Here is a 22,259-nt window from a genome sequence, read left to right on the forward strand (position 1 = left end):
GCATGCAAAAAATCAGTAGCATTTCCATATACTAATAAGGTACTATCCAATAAAAAAAGTGAAGAAATAATTCCATATACAATATAATCAAAAACAATAAAATACTGAGAAATAAGTTTAACAAAAGAGGCAAAAGATCTATACACTGAAACTATAAAACACTAATGAAAGGAATTGAAGATACACATAAATGGAAAGATATCCCATGTTCATAGGTTGGAAGAATTAATATTGTTAAATGTCCATCCAGCCAAAGCAATCCTCAGATTCAATGCAACCCCTATAAAAATTCCAATGGCATTTTCACAGAAATAGAAAAAAATCCTAAAATTCATATGATACCAAAAAAGACCCAAAAAACTCACACACTTTTTAGCAAGAAAAACAATGGTGAAAGCATGACACTTCCTGATTTAGCAATATATTACAAATCTACAGTAATAAAATCAGTATGATATTGTCATATGTCATATGGCATAAAAACAGACATAAAGACCAATGGAACAGAATAGAGAGCCAGAAATAAATCTATGCATCTTTGGTCAACTGATCTCCAATAAAAGTGCCAAGAATACACAATGGGATATGGATAAGCTCTTCAGTAAATGGTGCTAGGATAACTGGATATCCAAATGAAAAAGAATGAAATTGGACCCTTATCTCACACCATGTACAAAAATCAACTCAAAATGGATTAAAGACTGAAACATAAGATCTGACACCATAAAATTATTAGAAGAAAACAAGAGATGGGGCACCTGGGTGGCTCAGCCAGTTAAGTGTCTGACTCTTGGTTTAGGCTCAGGTCATGATCTTGGGTCCTGAGATCAAGGCCTCTGTCGGGTTCCCAGTGGGGCTCCGCACTCAGTGTGGAATCTGCTTGAGTTTCTTTTTCCTCCCTCTTTCTCCCCCTCTGCTCTTCCCCCTGCTTGCATGTGCACTCTCTCTCAAAAAAATAAATAAATAAAAAGAAAACAGGAGAAAATCTCCTTGACATTGGTCTTGGCAATGGTTTTTTTGGATATGACACCAAAACACAGGCAACAAAAGCAAAAATAAATAAGTGGGATTGCATCAAACTAAAAAACTGCACAGAAAGTAAACAATCAGCAGAGTGAAGAGAACCTATGGAATGGGAAAAAATATCTGTAAACCAAACATCTGACAAAGGGCTAATATGCAAAATATACAAGGAACTCATACAACTCAATGGTGAAAAAATAACCAATTTAAAAATGCGAAGATCCGAATACAGCTTTCTCAAACGAAGACATACACATGGTCAATAGGTATATGGAAAGGTGCTCAACATCATTAAATATTGGGAAAATGCAAATCAAAACCTCAATGAGATATCGCCTCATACCTGTTAGGATGGCTATTATCAAAAAGACAAAAGATAACAAGGATGTGGAGGAAGGAAACTCTTTTACACTGTTGGTGGGAATACAAACTAATATAGCCACTATGGAAAATAGAATGGAGTTCAACATTGCATGATCTCACTTATCTGTGGACTCTAAGTCAAACTCTGAGGTAGAGAATAGAATGGTGGTTGCCAGTGGCTGGGGGGTAGGGGAAATGAGATGTTAGGCAAAGGGTACACGTTTTCAGTTATGCAGGATGAATAAGTTTGGAGTTCTAATGTATAGCATGGTGACTACAGTTAGTAATATGGTATTGTATACTTGAAATACACTAAGAGAGTAGATCTTAAGTGTTCTCACTGCAAAATAAAATGGTACCCATGTGAGGTGATGGATATGTTATTTATCTTGATTGTGGTAATAATTTCACCCCATATATGAATATCAAAACATCACGTTGTACACCTTAAAATAATATATATACTTTTTATTTGTCAATCATCTCTCTTTAAAGCTGGAAACAAACAAACAGAAAGGAAACACACAGTGGGTATCTGGGGGGCACTGTGCAGCAGTGGTAGGAAGAGCAAAAGTAACTGCCATTTATGGAAGAGTAGCTGGGCTACATGTATTTCTTCTTTGAACCATGAAAATAACCCCATTTTACAAATGAGGAAATTAAGGTCAAAAGGTTTAAAATACATGCCCATGGTAACATAGTGGGCCAGTGACAAAGTGGGGATCCGATCCCAGGAAGAACGGATCCGGAGCCCAAGTACCTGTCTGCTCATTTAACTCACATTTACTGAGTATCTCTTATGTATGCCAGGCGCTAATCCAGGTGCTGAGAATACAGTAGAGAACCAGGTAGACATAGATCCCTGAATTTGTGGCATTTCCTTGCTAATGCAAAAGAGACAATTAAAAACTAAGTAAGGTAAGTAGTGAGTCAGATGGTGGAAAGTAATATTATAGAGAAAAATTAAACAGGGGATATGTGGTGGGTGGGACATGTGTTTGGGAAGTGCTGCAATTTCAGGGTGGCCAAGGAAAGTATCCCGAAAAAGATGGCATTTGAACAAAGCTCTGAAGGAGCCCAGAAAACAAGATCTTTGATATCTGGAGGAGATATGTTCCGGGCAAAGGGAGCAGCTTTGTACCCAGAGATGGGTACATGTGTAGTGTGTTTGAAGAGTAGTGAGGAAGACAGTGGCTGGACCCCAGGGCAGAAAACAGCTGACCCTAGGAGGCCTGTTGGGGATTTGGTTTGGGAGGACCCCTCCACCCCTCATTCCAGATCTGAGGGACTGGGTGGAGGTGGGTATCCCTTATGTCCAAAATCACTGTCTGGAAAAGTTTGTTGCTCTCCCCCAGGACTCTGCCCAGAGTAGGGGCAGGTAAGGATTCCTGTTCCCTCTCTCACAGGTTGGTTGAATGATAGTTGCAGACCACTGGGACTCCCTGCCCCTGGCTGAGACAGTGGGGAGAGAGGAAGACCTACACCCAGGGCTCACTGTGTCACCAGCACCCCCAACCATGGCCAAGACACAGAACATCCCCTTCCTGGGTGTTGGAGGTGGGATTGGAAATGTGTCCCTAGGTAAGTTTAATGCTCTGCTGTGTATGCCTGAAATTCTTAATAATTTTTTAACATGGGCTCCCACATTTTAATTTTGCAATAGGCCCCCCAAATTACATATCCTATCCTGGATGGATATTATTTCTGTTTTTATAAGAAATGAAAGCACAGAGCTGTTAAAAGAAGCAACTAGGAAGTGGGGAGCTGGGATTTGAAGCCAGAGTCAGCTTCACTCAAGGGTGGGTGCTCTTAACCACGGGTCTAGGCAACATCTGACCTTAGTAGACCCTTAGTAGACCTTCTTAGTAGAAGGAAAGCTTCTCCCCTTCTCACTCCAAAAAAAAAAAAAAAAAAAAACAAAGCAGGCAACACCCTTGTCCTTTCCTTCTTTTCCAAACTAAGGGAGAAAATTTTAAGTAGGATAACGGCTCCCCAAAGATGAAAGATGTCCACATCTTAATTACCAGAACCTGTATATTATCTTCTGTGATGGCAAACACACGCACACACACACACACGAGAAATTTTTCTTCTTCCTTTCCAATTTGGATTCCTTTTATTTCTTTTTCTTGCTCGATTGCTCTGTCTAGGTCTTCCAGTACTACGTTGAATAGAAGTGGTGAGAGTGGTCATCCTTGTCTTTTCCTGATCTTAAAGGAAAAGCTTTCAGCTTTTTTATTATTAAGTATGATGTGAGCTGTGGGCTTGTCACATGTGGCCTTTATTATTTTGACATTCAATTATCCCTGTACTCCAGGGATGAATCCCATTTGATCATGGCGTATAATCCTTTCAATGTGCTGTTGAATTGAGTTTGCTAGTATTTTGTTGAGGATTTTTGCATCTATGTTCATCAGGGATACTGGCCTGTAGTTTTCTTTTCTTGTGGTGTCCTTATTTGGCTTTGGTACTGGGGTAGTGCTGACCTTGTAAAATGAGTTTGGAAGGGTATCTTCTAGTTCTTTTTTGGGGGGGGGTCGGGGCTGGGGGGAGTTTGAAAAGGATCAGTGTTAATCCTTCTTTAAATATTTGGTAGAATCACCAATGAAGCCATCTGGTCCTGGGCTTTTCTTTGTTGGGAAGTCTTTGATTACTGATTTAATCTCCTTATTCATTATTGGCCTGTTCAAATTTTCTGTTTCTTCATGATAGTCTTGGTAGATTGTGCATTTCTAAAAATGTATCAGTTTCTTCTAGGGTGTCCAACTTATCAGTTGTAATGTCTCCTTTTTCATTTGTAGTTTTATTTCACTTGTAGTTTTACACTTTTCCCCCTTAGTCTAGCTAAAGTTTTGTCAATTTGGTTTATATTTTTAAAAGTCAGCTCTTTGTTTCATTGATCTTTTCTATTGTTTTGTACTGTGTTTGAAAAAGATAGTTGATGTGGTTTCCATATTCTTAAATTAGTTAAGCCTTCTTTTGTGGTCTAACATATCATGTATCTGAGGGAATGTTTTGTGTGCATTTGAGAAAAAAGTATATTCTGCTACTGTTGATGGAATGATCTGTACATCTGTAGGTCCATTTGGATAGTGTTGATCCAATCTGCTGTTTCTTTATTTTCAGTCTGATCTATCCATTGTTGAAAGTGAAGCACTAAAGTCCCCTACTTTTATTGTATTGCTGTCTCTTCTTTCATTTCTGTTAATATTTGCTTTGTGTGTTTAGGGACTCTGATGTTGGGTGCATATATAATTATTATATTCTTTTGGTGAATTGATCCCTTTACCATTATATAATGACTATCTTGGACTCTTTTAACAGTTTTTGACCTAAGGTGTAATTTGTCTGATATACAAATAGCCACAGCTATTCTCTTTAGTTTACCATTTTGTTTACATGAAATCTTTTTCCAACCCTTCACTTTCAGCTTATGTGTGTCCTTAAAGCTAAAACATGTCTTTTGTAAGCAGCATATATTTGGATTATGTTTTTTTGTTTTGTTTTGCTTTTGTTTTTTACCTGCTCAGCTATTCTATAGTCTTTTGATTTACACTTAAAGCACTTACTGAGGGGCGCCTGGGTGGCTCAGTTGGTTAAGCAGCTGCCTTTGGCTCAGGTCATGATCCAGGGTCCTGGGATCAAGCCCCGAATTGGGCTCCCTACTCAGCAGAGAGTCTGCTTCTCCTTCTCCCTCTGCCCCTCCCCCTACTCATGCTCTCTCTCTAATAAATAAATAAAATCTTAAAAAAAAAAAAGTACTTACTGATAGGTTAGGACATATAATTGCCATTTTGTTAACTGTTTTCTGACTTTTTATTTTTTTAATTAAAAAAATTTTAATGTCACATTTCATTTTTTTAATTTTGTATCTTCCTTTTTACACTTAGCATTCTCCACTGTTGTCATTGATGCCTTATAAATCTTTTTAATAACTACATATTTTGGGGTACCTGGGTGGCTCAGTCGGTGGAGAGTCTGCCTTCAGCTCAGGTCATGATCTCAGGGTCCTGGGATTGAGCCCCACATCGAGCTCTCTGCAGCAGGGAGCCTGCTTCCCCCTCTCTCTCTGCCTGCCTCTCTGCCTACTTGTGATCTCTCTCTCTGTCAAATAAATAAATAAAATCTTAAAAAAAAAAATAACTACATATTTTCACAGCACATGTGAATATCCAAATGTCCTCAACTATTCATCTATTATTGGACAGTTTGATATTAGTCCATTTCTATTCTATCATCAATAATTTTAATGCATACTTCTATACATAAATATTTATCTGTATTTAATAACTTTGGGTTTTGTGGAGTTGTTGTTAGAAAGTCATATGATCTTTGTTTTGCTTTTTGTTTTTATTTAAATTTAATTAATTAACATATAATGTATTATTTCTTTCAGGGGTACAGGTCTGTGATTCATCAGTCTTATATAATACCCAGTGCTCATTACAACACATACCCTCCCCAATGTCCATCACCCAGTTACCCCATCGCTTCACCCCCCTCCCCTCTAGTAACCCTCAGTTTCTTTCCTATGTTTAAGAGTCTCTTACGGCTTGTCTCCCTCTCTGATTTCATCTTGTTTCATTTTTTCCTCTCTGCTTTAAGTTACACATATCAGTGAGATCATATGATAATTGTCTTTCTCTGATTGACTTAATTTTGCTCTAGTTCCATCCACATCGTTGCAAATGGCAAGATTTCAATATTTTGATGGCTGTGTAGTATTCCATTGTATGTATATACCACATCTTCTTTATCCATTCATTTGTTTATGGACATCTAGGCTCTTTCCATAGTTTGGCTATTGTGGAAATTGCTGCTATTAAACAATGGGGTGCAGGTGTCCCTTCGGATAACTACATTTGCATCTTTGGGGTAAATACTCAGTAGTGCAATTGCTGGGTCATAGGGTAGCTCTATTTTCAACTTTTTGAGGAACCTCCATACTGTTTTCCAGAGTGGCTGCACCAGCTTGCATTCCCACCAACAGTGTAAGAGGGTTCCCCTTTCTCCGCATCCTTGCCAACATCTGTCCTTTCCTGACTTGTTAATTTTAGCCATTCTGACTGGTGTGAGGTGATATCTCATTGTGGGTTTGGTTTGTATTTCCCTGATGCCAAGTGATGTTGAGCACTTTTTCATCTGTCTGTTGGCCATTTGTATGTCTTCTTTGGAGAAATGTCTGGTCATGTCTTCCGCCCATCTCTTGATTGGATTATTTGTTCCTTGGATGTTGAATTTGATTAAGTTCTTTTTCTCTCTCTTTTTTTTTTTGAGCCACCTAGTCACCCCAATTTAATTGTTTTTAAATTTTAATTCCGGTATAGTTAGCATACAGTGTTATATTACTTTTAGGTGCAATAGAGTGATTCAGTAATTCTATACATTACTCAGTGCACATCATGATAAGTGTACTCTTTAATTTTCATCACCCATTTCACCCCCCACCCGAGTTTAAGTTCTTTATAGATTTTGGATACTAGCCCTTTATCTGATATGTCATTTGCAAGTATCTCCTCCCATTCTGTCAGTTGTCTTTTGGTTTTGTTGACTGTTTCCTTTGCTGGGCAAAAGCTTTTGATCGTGATGAAGTCCCAATAGTTCATTTTTGCTTTTGTTTCCCTTGCCTTTGGAGATGTGTCTAGCCAGAAATTGCTGCGGCCGAGGTCACAGAGGTTGCTGCTTGTGTTCTCCTCTAGGATTTTGATGGAGTCCTGTCTCACATTTAGGGCTTTCATCCATTTTGAGTCTATTTTTGTGTGTGGTGTAAGGAAATGGTCCAGTTTCATTCTTCCACATGTGGCTGTCCAATTTTCTAACACCATTTGTTGAAGAGACTGTCTTTTTTCCATTCTTTCCTGCTTTGTCAAAGATTAGTTGACCCTAGAGTTGAGGGTCCGTTTCTGGGCTCTCTATTCTGTTCCTTTGATCTACATGTCAAACACAGACATCTATGTGTCTGTTTTTGTGCCAGTACCATACTGTCTTGATGATGACAGCTTTGTAATAGAGCTTGAAGTCCAGAATTGTGATGCCACCAGGCTTTGGTTTTCTTTTTCATCACTTTGGCTATTTGGGGTCTTTTCTGGTTCCATACAAATTTTAAAATTATTTGCTCCAGCTCAGTGAAAAAAGTTGATGGTATTTTGATAGGGATTGCATTAAATGTGTATATTGCTCTAGGTAGCATAGACATTTTAACAATATTTATTCTTCCAATCCATGAGCATGGAGCGTTTTTCCATTTCTTTGTGTCTTCCTCACTTTCCTTCATGAATGTTGTATAGTTTTCTGAATACAGTTCCTTTGCCTCTTTGGTTAGGTTTATTCCTAGGTATCTTATGGTTTTGGGTGCAATTGTAAATGGGATCAACTCCTTAATTTCTCTTTCCTCTGTCTCATTGTTAGTTAGGAATGCAACTGATTTCTGTGCATTGATTTTATATCCTGCCACTTTACTGAATTCCTGTATGAGTTCTAGCAATTTGGGGGTGGAGTCTTTTGGGTTTTCCACATAGAGTATCATGTCATCTGCAAAGAGTGACAGTTTGACTTCTTCTTTGCCTGTTCGGATGCCTTTTATTTTTGTTGTCTGATTGCTGAGGCTAAGACTTCTAGTACTATGTTGAACAGCAGTGGTGATAGTGGGCATCCCTGGCGTGTTCCTGACCTTAGGGGGAAAGCGCTCAGCTTTTCCCCATTGAGAATGATATTCACTGTGGGTTTTTCATAGATGGCTTTTATGATATTGAGGTATTTACTCTCTATCCCTACACTGTGAAGAGTTTTAATCAAGAAAGGATGCTGTACTTTGTCAAATGCTTTTTCTGCATCTATTGAGAGGACCATATGGTTCTTTTCCTTTTATTTATGCAGTGTATCACATTGATTGATTTGTGGATGTTGAACCACCCTTGCAGCCCAGGGATAAATCCCACCTGGTCGTGGTGAATAATCCTTTTAATGTACTGTTGGATTCTATTGGCTAGTATTTTGGTGAGAATTTTTGCATCCATGTTCACCAGGGATATTGGTCTGTAATTCTTTTTGGTGGGGTCTTTGTCTGGTTTTGGGATCAAGGTAATGCTGGCCTCATGGAAAGAGTTTGGAAGTTTTCCTTCCATTTCGATTTTTTGAAACAGCTTCAGAAGAATAGGTATTAGTTCTTCTTTAAATGTTTGGTAGAATTCCCCTGGGAAGCCATCTGGCCCTGGGCTCTTGTTTGTTGGGAGATTTTTGATGACTGCTTCAATTTCCTTACTGGTTGTGGATCTGTTCAGGTTTTCTATTTCTTCCTGGTTCAGTTTTGGTAGTTTATATGTCTCTAGGAATGCATCCATTTCCTCCAGACTTGACTTCGATTGCACAGAAAAACTCTATACTTTCACTCTTCCCCATGCATTTTGTGATTGATATCATCATCTACATCTTTTTATATGGACTACCTAAGTTATTGTCATTATAATTATTTCTTAATGCTATGTCTAACTTTTATACAAAAATTGAAAGTGATTTATGCACCACCACAACATAGTATTAGAGTATTGTGTATTTAACTATATACTTACCTTTATCAGTGAATTTTATATCCATCTATTTTCATGCTGCTAATTAGTGTCTTTTTTCATTTCAGCTTGAAGAACTGTCTTTGGCATTTCTTGTAAGGCAGGTCTAGTGGTGATGAAAGCCTTATCTGGGAAAGCCTTATCTTCCTTCATTTCTGAAGGACAGCTTTGTCAGGTATAGTATTCTTGATTGGCAGTTTTTTCCTTTCAGCACTTTGACTCTGTCATCCCATTTACTTCTGGCCTGCAAGGCTTCTACAGAGAAATCTGGGGCCATCTAGTTTGTGGCAAGTCTCTTCTTTGGTTTTGGAGAACTTGATTATTTTGTGTCTTGGTGTAGGTCTTTTAAAATTCAATCTATTTGGAATTCTTTGAGCTTCATGAGTCTGGATATTAATTTGCTTCCCCAGAATTGGGAAATTTTCAGCCATTATTTCCTTAAAATCGTTTTCTGCTTCTCTCCCTCTCCCGTTCCCTTTCCTTCCCTTCCCGGGATTCACATTATGTATATTTTTGTTCATTTTTGAAGTCCTGTAAGTCCTTTAGTCTGTCTTCACTATTTTTCATTCTTTTTGTTCCTCTGAATCATTTTGAATGACTTTGTCTTCAGGTTTACTCATTTTTTTCTTCTGTTTGGTCAAGTCTGCTTTTGAACCTCACTCGTGTATTTTTTTTTTTAAGACTTTATTTATTTATTTGACAGAGAGATAGCAAGAGCAGGAACACAAGTGGGGGGGTGGGAGAGAGAGAAGCAGGCTTCCTGCCGAGCAGGGAGCCCGATGCAGGGCTCGATCCCAGGACCCTGGGATCATGACCTGAGCCGAAGGCAGATGCTTAATGACTGAGCCACCCAGGCGCCCCCCCACTCATGTATTTTTCAGTTCTGTTTTTGTATTCTTCAGATTCAGTGTTTGGGTTTTGTTTGTTTCTATGTCTTTGTTGATATTGTTTGTTGTATCATTTTCCTGATTTCATTGAGCTGTTATCCATGTTCTCTTCTCACTGAACTTTTATATATATATAAATGATTTTATTTATTTATTTGACAGAGAGAAGAGAGAGCACAAGCAGATGAAGTGGTAGGCAGGAGAGGGAGAAGTGGTCTCCCTGCTAAGCAGAGGGACCGACATGGGGCTTGATCCCAGGACCCTGGGATCATGACCTGAATCAAAGGCAGATGCTTAACTGAGCTACCTGGGTGCCCCTAAGATTTTATGTTTTTATTTTTCTATGTAGTCTCTATCCCCAACGTAGGGCTCGAACACACGACCCAGAGATCAAGAGTCTCGCACTCCTCCAACTGAGTCAGCCAGCACCCCTAACTCACTTAGCTTTTTAAAGATGATTACTTCTGCTATCACCGTAAGGAGGTAGTCCACTTGTCTTGGGAGAATAAGAGACTTGTAGCTAAGAGCCTCCCACCCCCAACTATAATTAGCCTACATTAGCTGACAGCTAGCCAACCCCCAGGCAAGAGAACAAGCCCAGCTAAGATAACTAGAGCCTCCTAGCCAATCCTGAGCTGATCCTAGATGTATGAGAAACAAATATTTATTGTGTGTTATTCAGGTTTCATGGTTGGTTGTTATGCAGCATTATTGCGATTGATGACTGCTACATATGGTACAAAAGTGGTGTATGAAGCATGCAGCAAGCCCACAAATGTTGAGAAGAGGTGTGTGGGCAGAGAAAGAAAAGTCTAAATCCAGAACGTTTCTGTTCCATTGAGGATAAAACATTGCCCTCTCAATGATAAAAGGGGCTCAGTGTGATGCACCTGCCCCCAGATTTCTGGCTGGTGTGGGGTGGATATAGAACCAGTCTTGGCTTCTTTCTCATTCATGCTTTCCTAGGGGAGGAGTGAAATCAAGTGAAGAATTTGGAAGGTGTAACTAAGATGTGCAGAACCCAGTTCTCAGTAGCTGGCTTGCCCACAGACAGCATATTATATTTTTAATTGCTCTTCAAGTCACCAATGTTCTGATCTCCCAATAATGTTTGTTTAGGTGCAACATCCACTAGTCCTTGGAAGTTTTCTTTGTCCACAAATGGACTACCTATGTAAAAGGCTACAGGTCCCTTTGCTAGGTGGAAGGCAGAAGTGTCAGACATAGCAGAGTCCTTCCTCAAAGGTCTCTGGACTCAAGGAGGTTATGACTCCAGTAGGGTGGTCCTCATCCACCTCTTTTTAACCTACATTTTAGCTTATTTTGTCATATAAATAATTTGGGGGGTATCACACCCAAGTTTCTGTGTCCACTCCCCCTAGGTTTGCATTACACCAGCCATGTCTGCTATGAGAAGTGGCCCCCTTTTCAACACTCAGGTTCCTCCCATCACCATGGAGATCATAGAGCATTTCAACTGCTGCCCCTCCCACAGGCACCCCATCAACTTTCTCTTGTGTGGGAGGGAAGTGATAAAATGAGAAGTGTTTCAAAGGGGTTGGAACTTCAGTTGTCTAAATCTTTCCAAGTCTCCTACATACCATCATTTCAACTGCCAGGATCCTGTTTCTCTAGGGCCACCCAAACTTTTCATGTTACAAATAGAGCAAGGCTATCAATTTAGCTGAATAAGTCAGTGACCTGCAGGATCAAGGTGTTTGTAGAAACCCTTCTACACCTCTGATCTTGACACTCAATAGTTTCTGAATTTGTCTATCATGACAGCTATTATAAAGCCCTTCACCCCAGGAAGCAGGTGACTCCAGAAGGCCAACCACAAGCAATATTTAGATATTTTACTACCACATGCCTTGGTCTTCTAATTTTCCACCCCAAGGCCCAAATTTGAATTCAAAGTATTCACATTTCCTTCAGGTTTATTATCTCCAACCCATTCTCTGGTATCAACTTCTCTATCAGTTAGGGCTCTTTTGGGTTGCAAATAACTAACACTGGCCAAGTAAAGGAAATAATGAATAGACTGGAAGGATAATGGGTAGCCCAGAGAATCAAAGAACAGACTAAACAGTTCTCAAGAAGGACAGTTACCAGAACAGCTCTATCTGTACAGGAACTATTAACAGTCAGTGCTACCATTGGAATGACTTCTGTGTGTCCTTCTGCTCAGGGAGCCCAACAGGCACCAGGCTCAGCCTTTGGTTGAGGTTTGGGCAGGGCACCATGGCATTCCCATAAAACCCAGTAGTCTCCAGAAAGGGGAAGAGATTTTTTGCCTCAGTGGAACAGCAAAAACTCCCTCAATAACAAAGCCAGCTCATGTGAAAGGAAGGTTAAAGATACAGGAGTTCTTAGGAAACCCCAAAGTGAGCAGTTCAGCCAGGACCCACAAGGTACTGGGGTGGATGAAGTGCCAGGAGCCAAGCTTCCTTCCAGCTGTATGGCCTTATTCCAGACCTGTTTGTTCATCAGCACACCCAGCCTGAACCTATGATGTCTCACGTAGCCCTTAGTCTGAGTCTGACTGCACTGGGAGCCCAAGAGCGCCAATCAGCTGAGACCAGGGGGGTGGGGGGAGTCAAATTTCATGGAATAAACATGGTGGCTGGGGCATGGTTACCTCTACAACTAACACACAGTGGAGGAATTCCTGAAGAGTGAAAGTGCTGGTCAGGCAACCCCAAATGACCTTCACTTAATTCCCTTTCTGTATTTCCTTTTGTAATATACTCTTCAGGAAATCAATCTTAAAAGAACTGACCCTCTCACCCTGAACTATGCTGATACCCCTTACCATAGAAGGGCCATCAAAGCTGTGACCAAGAGATAACCATAATTCAATAGGCTTTCATTTTAATATAAATAAGTTAATAAAAGAAACCAGGACTCTGCCACTGTCAAATTCCAGAGTAGTTAGAATTAAATGAAAACCACATTTTTAGATCCTAAGGAGTAGAATCCAATCGTGTGACATGCAGATTAGAAGGGGTCAAGTATCTAACCACCTCCTTTGTGTCATGGAGTCAAGGACACAGCAATTCCAAATTGGGTATGATGCAAACCACAGTTGTAGCCAATAGTGATCCAGTTAGCAACCTGGCCAAAAATCTCTGATCATAATGGAATTACAGGCATGTTTGAAAATTACCTCCCAATTTACCTGGGATGGTAACCTACCAAATTGCATGAGATGTTTCGGGTGGTAAAGTCAGGTTAAAATAAGGGAAATTACTCCCCTGAAAACTTTAACCTCAAGAAAGAGTTAGGAATAGACACTTTAAAGAGATTCTAGGGGCACCTGGGTGGCTCAGTCAGCTAAGCATCTGCCTTCAGCTCAGGTCATTAACTCAAGGTCCTGGGATTGAGCCCCACATGGGGCTCCCTGCTCAGTGGGGAGCCTGCTTCTTTCTCCCTCTGCCTATGCCTGCTGCTTCCCCTGCTTGTGCGCTCTCTGTCAGATAAAATCTTTTTTTTTTTTTTAAAGATTTTATTTATTTATTTGAGAGAGAGAGAGCACATGAGAGGGGGGAGGGTCAGAGGGAGAAGCAGACTCCCTGCCGAGCAGGGAGCCCGATGCGGGACTCGATCCAGGGACTCCAGGATCATGACCTGAGCCGAAGGCAGTTGCCTAACCAACTGAGCCATCCAGGCGCCCTCTGTCAGATAAAATCTTAAAAAAAAAAAATAATAAAGAGATTCTAAACCATAGTACTAACATTTTTATGTTAAGGGATCACTCTTGTTTGTAGTTTTTTTGCTTGAGAGAATCTCATATTTGAGATTAAAAATTAAAATGCTGACTCAAGTAACTGAAATATACTTCTGTTTATTATCAAGTTTAAAAACACTACTGGAATATATAGCAGTGCAGTTAAAAATGTGGAATCCTATAGTATTAAGATATCTCTTAGAAGGAATTGTTGAAATAAATACTAAGACTCATAAGCCAAACTTAAAGGCCTAAGGAGGCACTAAGCTTTTGGCTTTCTAGTTGTAACAAAAAACTGCATTTACCAACCCCAAACACTTAAAATGGACAAAAGAAGAGACTGACAAATATCTTATTTTTAACTTTATTTTTATTGTTGACACTATTACAGATAGATAGAACAACCACAACCATATTATCAAACCAAAAACCTGTGCACAGAAACAAGATGAAGAAAATATATCAAGATGTTAACCACAGTCTTTGGATGGTGAAAATATGGGCGAGTTTCTCTTCTACATTTCTGCAACTTCAAAGTTTCTATAAAGAACACATACAGTGTTTATAATGGAAATATATGCGATAAAGGTGGATTACCAAACACTATGATAAAGACCATTCGAGGAAACCAAAATATTTAACCATAATCCCACAACAACCACACAACTATTTAACTGTCTTCCATATTTCTTCCCATCTTTGACTCTATATATACTTAATCATTAACACCCTAATTATCATAGACTGGTGCACAGATCAAGATGTTAACAGCAATTGTTGCTGGGTGTTGGGTGTATGGGTGAATTTCTTTTCTTCTAGTTTACTGAATTTTCCAAAGTTTGCTATGAGTATGTATTATATTTGTAATGGAGAAATACATACATAAGATTTAATACCAAAACACCAAAGGTCATTCAAGGAATTTGAGACAATATATTTAACCATAATCCCACAATGACAACACTATTTTAATTATTTTCCTTTTTTTTTTTCATTTTAGACTTTATGCATACATATTTAACACCATTATAATCACAGGCTTGTGCACTAAAACAAGATGGAGGAAACAGATCAAGATGTTAACAGTAGTTGTTGTGAGTTGGGAATATGGGTGACTTTTTTCTCTTTTCTAATTTAGTGTATTTTCCAATTTTTCCTCTGGGTATGTATTATGCTTGTAATGTAAAAAAAATAATAAACTTTGTTAGCAGAACACTATTATAAGGAACATTTGAAGACATTAAGATGAAAGTATTTAACCATAATTCCACAAAGATAACATAACAGCTATTTTGAATACACATTTGGACACAGTTATAATCATAAACCTGTGCACAGAAACAAGAATAAACAAGATGTTGAAGAGTATATCTGTCTTTGGATGGTTGGAATATGGATTTTTTTCCTCCACTTTTCTGTATTTTCCAAGTGTCTGATAATGAGTTCAAATTATGTTCACAATGGAAATGTGATTATAAACTTTTTAGTAACACTACCATAAAGAACATTCAAAGAATTTAAGAAAATAATGCTCAACTATAAGCCTACAACAACAACAACACAACAGCTTTTGACTATAAGCATACATTTTTAATCAGTTATAACTGTAGTATAAATATAATTCTGTGTCCTGCTTTTTCCACTCAATATTCCGTAAATATATTTCCATGTTGCTACATAACTCTTCATGATTATCATTTTTAAACAGCTGCATGACAGTCCATGGATACCTTCATGTAATCATTCTCGTACTGTTTGGCATTTACGTTGTTCCTAATTTTTCACTAACATAAGGTTGGAATGGGCACCTTGGCAATGGGTTTGGCAAGTTGTTTAATACTGCCAACAGTGATAAACCCAAATTCACCCCAATAACATCAATGCTGGTTCCCATCTAAAAGGTCCTCCTCCTGTGATGTGGGGCCTCAATGCTCCTTGAATGTCCATTCCAACCTCAGGTCTTTCTATGCAGCTGGCCCTCACCTACACCGAAAAGGCCCCTTCTTAACTGCCCAGGACTTCCTGCTCAATTCATTCCTACCAACCTGGTCTTCTAAGCCTTGCTTCCCATATTTCCTTCTGTCTGCTTCCTAGCCTCCTAGATCTGGTGATATATTAGGACTCCCTTCTTTGGCTTCCTCATTTCTGCTTCATGCTTTCAACAGTACAACCTCCCTCGACTTTGGCATTCCCTGCAGCTCTGACATACACTCTCCAAGCCCCAACCATGCGGATCTAGGAGAGTGAGATTTAGACACATTCCCCCAGCAGGTATATTAATTTTGCTTGCTCAAATTATCTGCTGTTATCTTTTGCTCACTTAATCTACAGATCCACTTTAAATTTTTTTTTTTAATTTTTTTTTCCAGCCAACTCAAAGCCAAAAAATTTAATAGTCATTATGCAAGAGGAGGGGAAGCAAAAGGAGCACAAGTGGTCCACAGAACAGGACACAGGAAACCTCAAGCTATGAGGTCAATTTGTGATTAAGTGGAAAACTGAGGTGATCGGACAAACATGACACTAATGGATAGCTCGGAAATACTTAGAAGGGCTGAAAGAGGGAGGAACAGATGGTAAGGAAACAAATTAAGGCTGCTGGGGAACCTGAGTCCATGTTAAGCTTAAGTTGACTGTAAAGAAAGCTTTTTAAAAATTTTTAAAATGCAAGTTAGACATGGGGTGGAGGGTCAGACAGGTGAAGACGAGAATTAAGTGATAGAAAGCTCTAAGGATACTAGCTCCTGGGCACCCAGGGTGCAAACTGATTTGTGGCCATATAATACTAATGAAGCCACGCTGCTACTTGTCACTTAAGGCAGGAAGCGCACAAAGGAAGTGATGGAAATTGTAAGCCTGCATCCTTATTTACAACATGAAAGCCTCTCCCTCTGGTTCTCAATCATCAGTAGGCACTACTGTGATCTAGTGATGGTTACAACCCACTCTTTAAAGGCAAAAGCATAAGATTTATAGGGAAAAGCTTCAGCTTTTATAAATTCACTATCAAACACACATCAAGTTGGTTAAAAAAAAAAAAAAACTCGTAATATTTTTGCATGAGAATCACTGCAAGGTACAATGTGGCAACCGACCACTTTGGGTCACCAAAGGCCAATCCACATATTGTAAAGGCTTACACAGCATTAGGTTCCAAAGTGTTGGTGTAGACAAAAAAGCTGAAAAGGAAGTTCCAAGTACTTCTCTTTTCAAACAGCAAAGAATAAAAGACATTTTACCTTTCATGCTTACACTTTTACAGGAATACTTAAGGGTAAGGAACAATACACAATTACTCAAAACGATACTGATGGGGTTCAAATAATGCACAATAAGTCTTTCTCAGAATCTAAGATACTTAGAAATATATTCTAATTTGTTGCTCTCTTCCTCCTCCAAAAACGAAAAAAAAAAAATCAGAGTACCAGGTAAGGTACTTCTGCACAGTAAACTGTAACTGTATATCATATCAAATCCAAATATATGTGATTACTGTTTTGCTATGATATGCTATTTTATATACATTGCAGGGAACATTATATATAGGTTATAGAAGTGTCATTTACATTTGACTGGGCAATTTCTGCAATCTCAAAAACTTCTGGGATTTTCCCTCAATAGATTACTCAGATGAAAGGTATGTGCTATAGCTTTCCCACATGCATACACTGATGTGTGATGGAGGAGAGCTAAAACCAAAGGAGTGTCCACCTTTGGTCTCCTTTTAGTCTGAGTTGTCTGATGTTAAAAGTCAGGTGCGTACATGCCAAGGTAAGTTTTCTTCTGACATTATTATGGGTTGAAGTCTCTGGTTTAGTAGGGGTCAAGTTCTAAATGAAGGTTTTCTAAACTTTATCCTCGTGTTCTCAGCCGGTGTGAGTATTCTGATGTCTAGCAAGGGAAAGGCGATCACTGAAAAGCTGCCCACAGACATCACATTTGAAGTACTTGTCATCGGCCCGATCGTTGCCACTAGTGCTGGTGCTGGCATGTTCAGTGTAGCGTGAGCTTTCCCCATAGACATTTCCAGGCTCAAATATTATCACCCTGGCATGGGTTTTCAGGTGCTCACCATAAGCTGAGTTGGAAGTGAAGGTTTCTCCACATTCCCTACAGTCATAGTATGGTTCTTCAACCTGAATCTCTTGATCTTCACCTTCTTCTTCTGGGTCTTCGATCCCTGCCCCATCTGGCTCATCAGCATCTCCCTCTGGCTCTTCAGCCTTTCCCTCTGGCTCTTCAACTCTTTCTTCTGGGTCTTCTATCCCTGCACCATCTGGTTCATCAGCATCTCCATTGGGCTGTTCAGCCTCTCCGTTGGGCTGTTCAGCCTCCCCATTTGGCTCCGCAGCCTCCCCATCTGGCCCTTCGGCCTCTCCATTGGGCTCAGCAGCCTCCACATTAGGCTCAGCAGCCTCCACCTCTGGCTCAGCAGCCTCCACCTCTGGCTCAGCAGCTTCTACGTTTGATCCCTGGATCCGAAGAACTTCTCGTGGAACAAGGACATTGGCTTCAACCTCCTGGGCTCCTTCTTCTTCTTCCTCTTCAAGATGAAGCTTCTGATGTTTAGTGAGAACTGTGTTATGAATGAAGGACTTCCCACAGTCCTTGCATTCATAGAATGGTGAATCTCTTTTAGGGGGCTCAGTAAGAAATGAGGTGTGAACAAAGGAGGCCCCATAATCATAGGGCTCATCTTTCTCATGAATTCTCATGTGCTCCCTAAGGTCTGACTGATTGAGGAAGGATTCTCCACATGTTTTACATTCATAGTGTTTCTCTTCGGTTTGACTTCTCTGAAACTCAGTAAGGGCTAAGCCTGGACTGACTGCATCTTCACTTCCCTGGCCCTGCTCTGGTAAATCCTCTCCAGTATGAATTCTCATATGTTCACTAAGGACAGAGCCATGAATGAAGTCTTGTCCACACACGTGGCATTGAAGGGATGTTCCTGCAGGAGGATTCTTCTGTGGGGCACGAGGCCTCCGTGGGTTAATGACCAAGGGTTGCATAAAAGGCTCCTCATACCTTCTATGGCCAAAGAATTGATCTTGCTCATGGATTTTCTGATGCTCAAAAAGGAATGAGCTATGAACAAAAGATTCCCCACATGCCGGGCATTCATAGAGCTGCTCTCCAATATAATCTTTCTGATATTCACTGACAGAATGGGTATGGATTACAGAATGTGTGTACTCACGACTGTCGATGAGATACTCTCTGCCATGAACCTTCTGATGATCCTTAAGGTCTGCGCGATCTGCAAAGCCCAGCCCACAATCCTTACATCCATAGATTGTGTCTTCAGGCTCATCCTGCTCATCCTGCTCGTCCTGTTCATCTGGCTCCTCCTGCCGAGGCTCCTCCTGCCGAGGCTCTACCTGCCGAGGCCCATCAAGGCCTGTGCCCTGAATAACAGAGTTTCCAAAGAGCTTCCGACCATGGAATTCTTCTCGGGCATAGATTTTCTGATGTGCACCAAGCTCTTCAATGGTGGCAAAGCATTCCCCACACTCTTTACATTTATTGCGCACTTGCTGTTGAGCATAACTCGTCTGTGCTTGCTCTTCGGCGTAACTCATCAGTGATGGTTGTTTAGCGTAACTCATCTGTACTGGTTGTTTAGTGTAACTCATCTGTGGTGGTTGTTTAGTATAACTCATCTGCATTGGGTGTTCAGAGTAACTTATCTGCACTGGGTGTGCAATGTAATTTGTCTGCGCTGGTTGTTTAGCATAACTCGCCTGCACTGCTTGTTTAGTATAACTCGCCTGCGCTGGTTGTTTAGCATAACTTGTCTGTGCTGGCTGTTCAGAGTATCTCATCTGCCCTGGGTGTTCAGCATAACTTGTCTGTGCTTGTTCAGCATAACTTGTCTGAGGGTCAGTAGAGGCTAAGCTGCGAATTACAGATCTTTCATAGTTTTTACTTCCAGAGGGCTTCTTTCTATCGTGAATCTTCTGATGCTCAGTGAGGTCGGAGCTACGAACAAAGGATTCTCCACACTCTGGACATTCATAGAATTTCTCTCTAGGGCGAAATGTTTGAGGTTCGCCAAAACGTAGGGAGTGAATTACAGAGGTCTCATAGTTCCTACGCTCAATGTTTTTTTTCTTAGCACGAGCCTTCTGATGTTCGCGGACATTTGAGCTGGGAACAGACGATTCACTGGACCCGGGACTAGTAAGACTTTTCTGAGGTTCGATACGGGATACACTTTGTATAACGGAGTCCTTGTAGTTGTTACTCTTAGCCCCTTCATAAGAGTTCTCTCTGGCAGGAGTTTTCTGTTGCTTATCACGAAGGTCTGAGATGTAAGTAGAGGATTCTCCCTTTTCATCACATTCAACGACTTCATTTCCATTGTAATTTTTGGGAGGTTCGAAAGCAGCTAAGCTATGAATAACAGACCTCTCATATTTCTTTCCTTCGGAATTCTCTCCGGCATGGACTTTCTGATGTTCGATAACACCTGAGGTCTGGGTAGACTCTGCAATCACTTGTGATTTACTGGGCCCCACTGCACTGTGACTTTTCTGAGCTTTAGCAAAGGCTAAGCTATGAATAACAGACCTCTCATATGGTTTCCTCTCACACGCATTTTCTTTAGTAGGAATCTTCTGGTTGTCATCAGGGTTAGAGCTGATGGTGAACGCCTTCTCGTCCTCGTTTTCAGGTGGTCTTGTTATAGTATGACTCTTCTGAGATTCAGTGAAGGGCACGCTATGAATGACAGACTTCTCGTACCCTCTGCCTTCATAGTGGTTCTTTCGAGAATGAATTTTCTGATGCTCACTGAGGTCTGAGCTTTGCCTAAAGGCATCCCCACCATCTTTAAAGTCATAGAGCTTCTCTTTTGAGTAAGATTTCTGACGCCTTTTAAGGGACTGCCCAGGAATAAAGGTTTCCTCACACATTTTACCCTTATTTTCAAATAGGTTTCCTCTAGTATGGATCTTCTGATGTTCTTTCAGGGATGAGCTATGATGGAAGGTCTCCCCGCACACCTTACATTCATACATTTTCTCTTTACCATACATTTTCTGAACCTCATTAAGGGGTGGGCTGGGTTTAAAGGCTTCCCCACGCTCATTATCTTTGTCATCTCTACCATGGGTTTTCTGGTGGTCAATCAGGGCAGAACTATGAAGGAAGGTTTCCTTACACACCTTACATTCATAGAATTTATCCTTTCCATATATTTTCTGAAGCTCACTGAAGGTTGGGCTAGGCATGAAGGGCTCCTCATACTCCTCATCATTACATTCTGCAAGATGCTCTCTAGCATGAATTTTCCGATGTTCGGCAAGAGCGGCACTCTTATTGAAGGTTTCCCCACACTCTTTACATTCAAAGCGTTTCCCCCCAGCCTGACTTTTCTGAACCTCACTGACAGCCACACTATGAATAAACGATTCACCATACTCATAGAGATTCTCTCTAGTATGCATGATCTGATGTTCGACAAATTCTGAAATCACACTGAAAGACCTCCCACACTCATCACACACATAAGGCATTGCCCCAAAATCAAGTGGGTGTGACTCAGTGAAGGAGGGGGCGCTAAGGCTGCTCATGCTCATGGCTTTTCTCATTTCACTACATTCAAAAGGTCTCTTCCTTGCATAGCCTTTCTGCTCATGAACGGAGGCCTTCCCATCTGTGTCAAACTGATACCGCCTTTTTCTTTCAAGAACTCTCTTTTTGGAAATAAGACTCGAGTTAAAATTATAGCTTCCCCCAAAGGCATTCCCTTCATAGCCCCTCTCCTGAATCACCGACTCCCTCTTGTTGAATGAAACTTCTTTCCAATCATTGTCTGGTCTTCTGGGGAACCTCTGTGACCGATCATTAGATTCCCTGGCCCGTCCCGATTTGGAGTTGCGTGAAACATCCTTGATGAATTTTTCCATTATCACCCCGTGGGAAGATTCATCTTCACAAATTCCCCGCCGATGGGTTGACTTTTTGGTTTCAGGCATGGTTTTCAGACCTTAAAAGAAACCCCAAATGTAAATACTCCCTAGTCCCTGTGCGAAGTAAGAGTGGGACTTCTGAGATGATGGTGTGAATATAAAATGTAAGAGATTTACCAATATGTACGTACGGCTCCCATCTCACTACCTAGTATAGCTCCCATCTCACTACCTAAAGTGGCCACTAGCTGTGATCTGCCTAGTGCTTACCTCGACTGGTGCTCGGGTAGGCACTACTTCTCTTTGACCTCGATGAATGGCCTTGTGTCATGTGGGAGTGGCCATCGTCTTCGGCAAGCTGAACCCCTGTTCACAAGAATATGATTTATCACTTATATAGCTATAGTCAAGTTAGGTACAAGACTCATCACCATAAGATGGTGCTTACCTTCCTACAATCCACTAAGCAGGAGGTAGCCCATACCCAACTCCTTGAACGTCTTCTATGTGCAGTCCCACATCCTTACTGTCCACTTCTCAGCCCATTCTAGCCTGAATTTTAATTAATTCTCCTGACTCCACCTAGAAGTCTGTACAGAAACCACCTGTGTCCTTAAATCCAGTGCATCCTTTTTAGTCTTCACCCTTCTGTAACCACCTTTTAAATCCTGACACCCTCTTTTTCACTGGCTTCCATGGTTCTCTTCTTCCTTTACTCTTTTCTCCAGCTGTTCTCTGAACTCCACTGCCTTGCACAGTCTCTCTCCTCAGCATCAGA

General features: G+C 40.5%; 1 protein-coding gene across 17 annotated transcripts in view; it reads right to left on the reverse strand.

Moving 5' to 3' along the window:
• Positions 1 to 13,917: 13,917 nt before the first annotated feature.
• Positions 13,918 to 22,259, reverse strand: part of PEG3 (paternally expressed 3) — a 33,391-nt gene continuing 25,049 nt past the window's right edge. For all 17 annotated transcript variants that reach the window (XM_045892332.3, XM_064581028.1, XM_064581027.1 and 14 more), the window contains 2 exons: positions 21,752 to 21,847; positions 13,918 to 21,558 (listed from right to left, as the gene is read on the reverse strand). In XM_045892332.3, the coding sequence (XP_045748288.1) occupies positions 17,432 to 21,558; positions 21,752 to 21,847 (4,223 nt within the window). In that variant the 3' untranslated portion in view covers positions 13,918 to 17,431. The remainder of the gene's footprint in view (positions 21,559 to 21,751; positions 21,848 to 22,259) is intronic.

The sequence above is a fragment of the Mirounga angustirostris genome, unplaced genomic scaffold (genome assembly GCF_029215605.1).
Source record: "Mirounga angustirostris isolate CCGP_5_RB_7025 unplaced genomic scaffold, mMirAng1.0.hap1 SCAF_16, whole genome shotgun sequence".
Lineage (NCBI taxonomy): Eukaryota > Metazoa > Chordata > Mammalia > Carnivora > Phocidae > Mirounga > Mirounga angustirostris.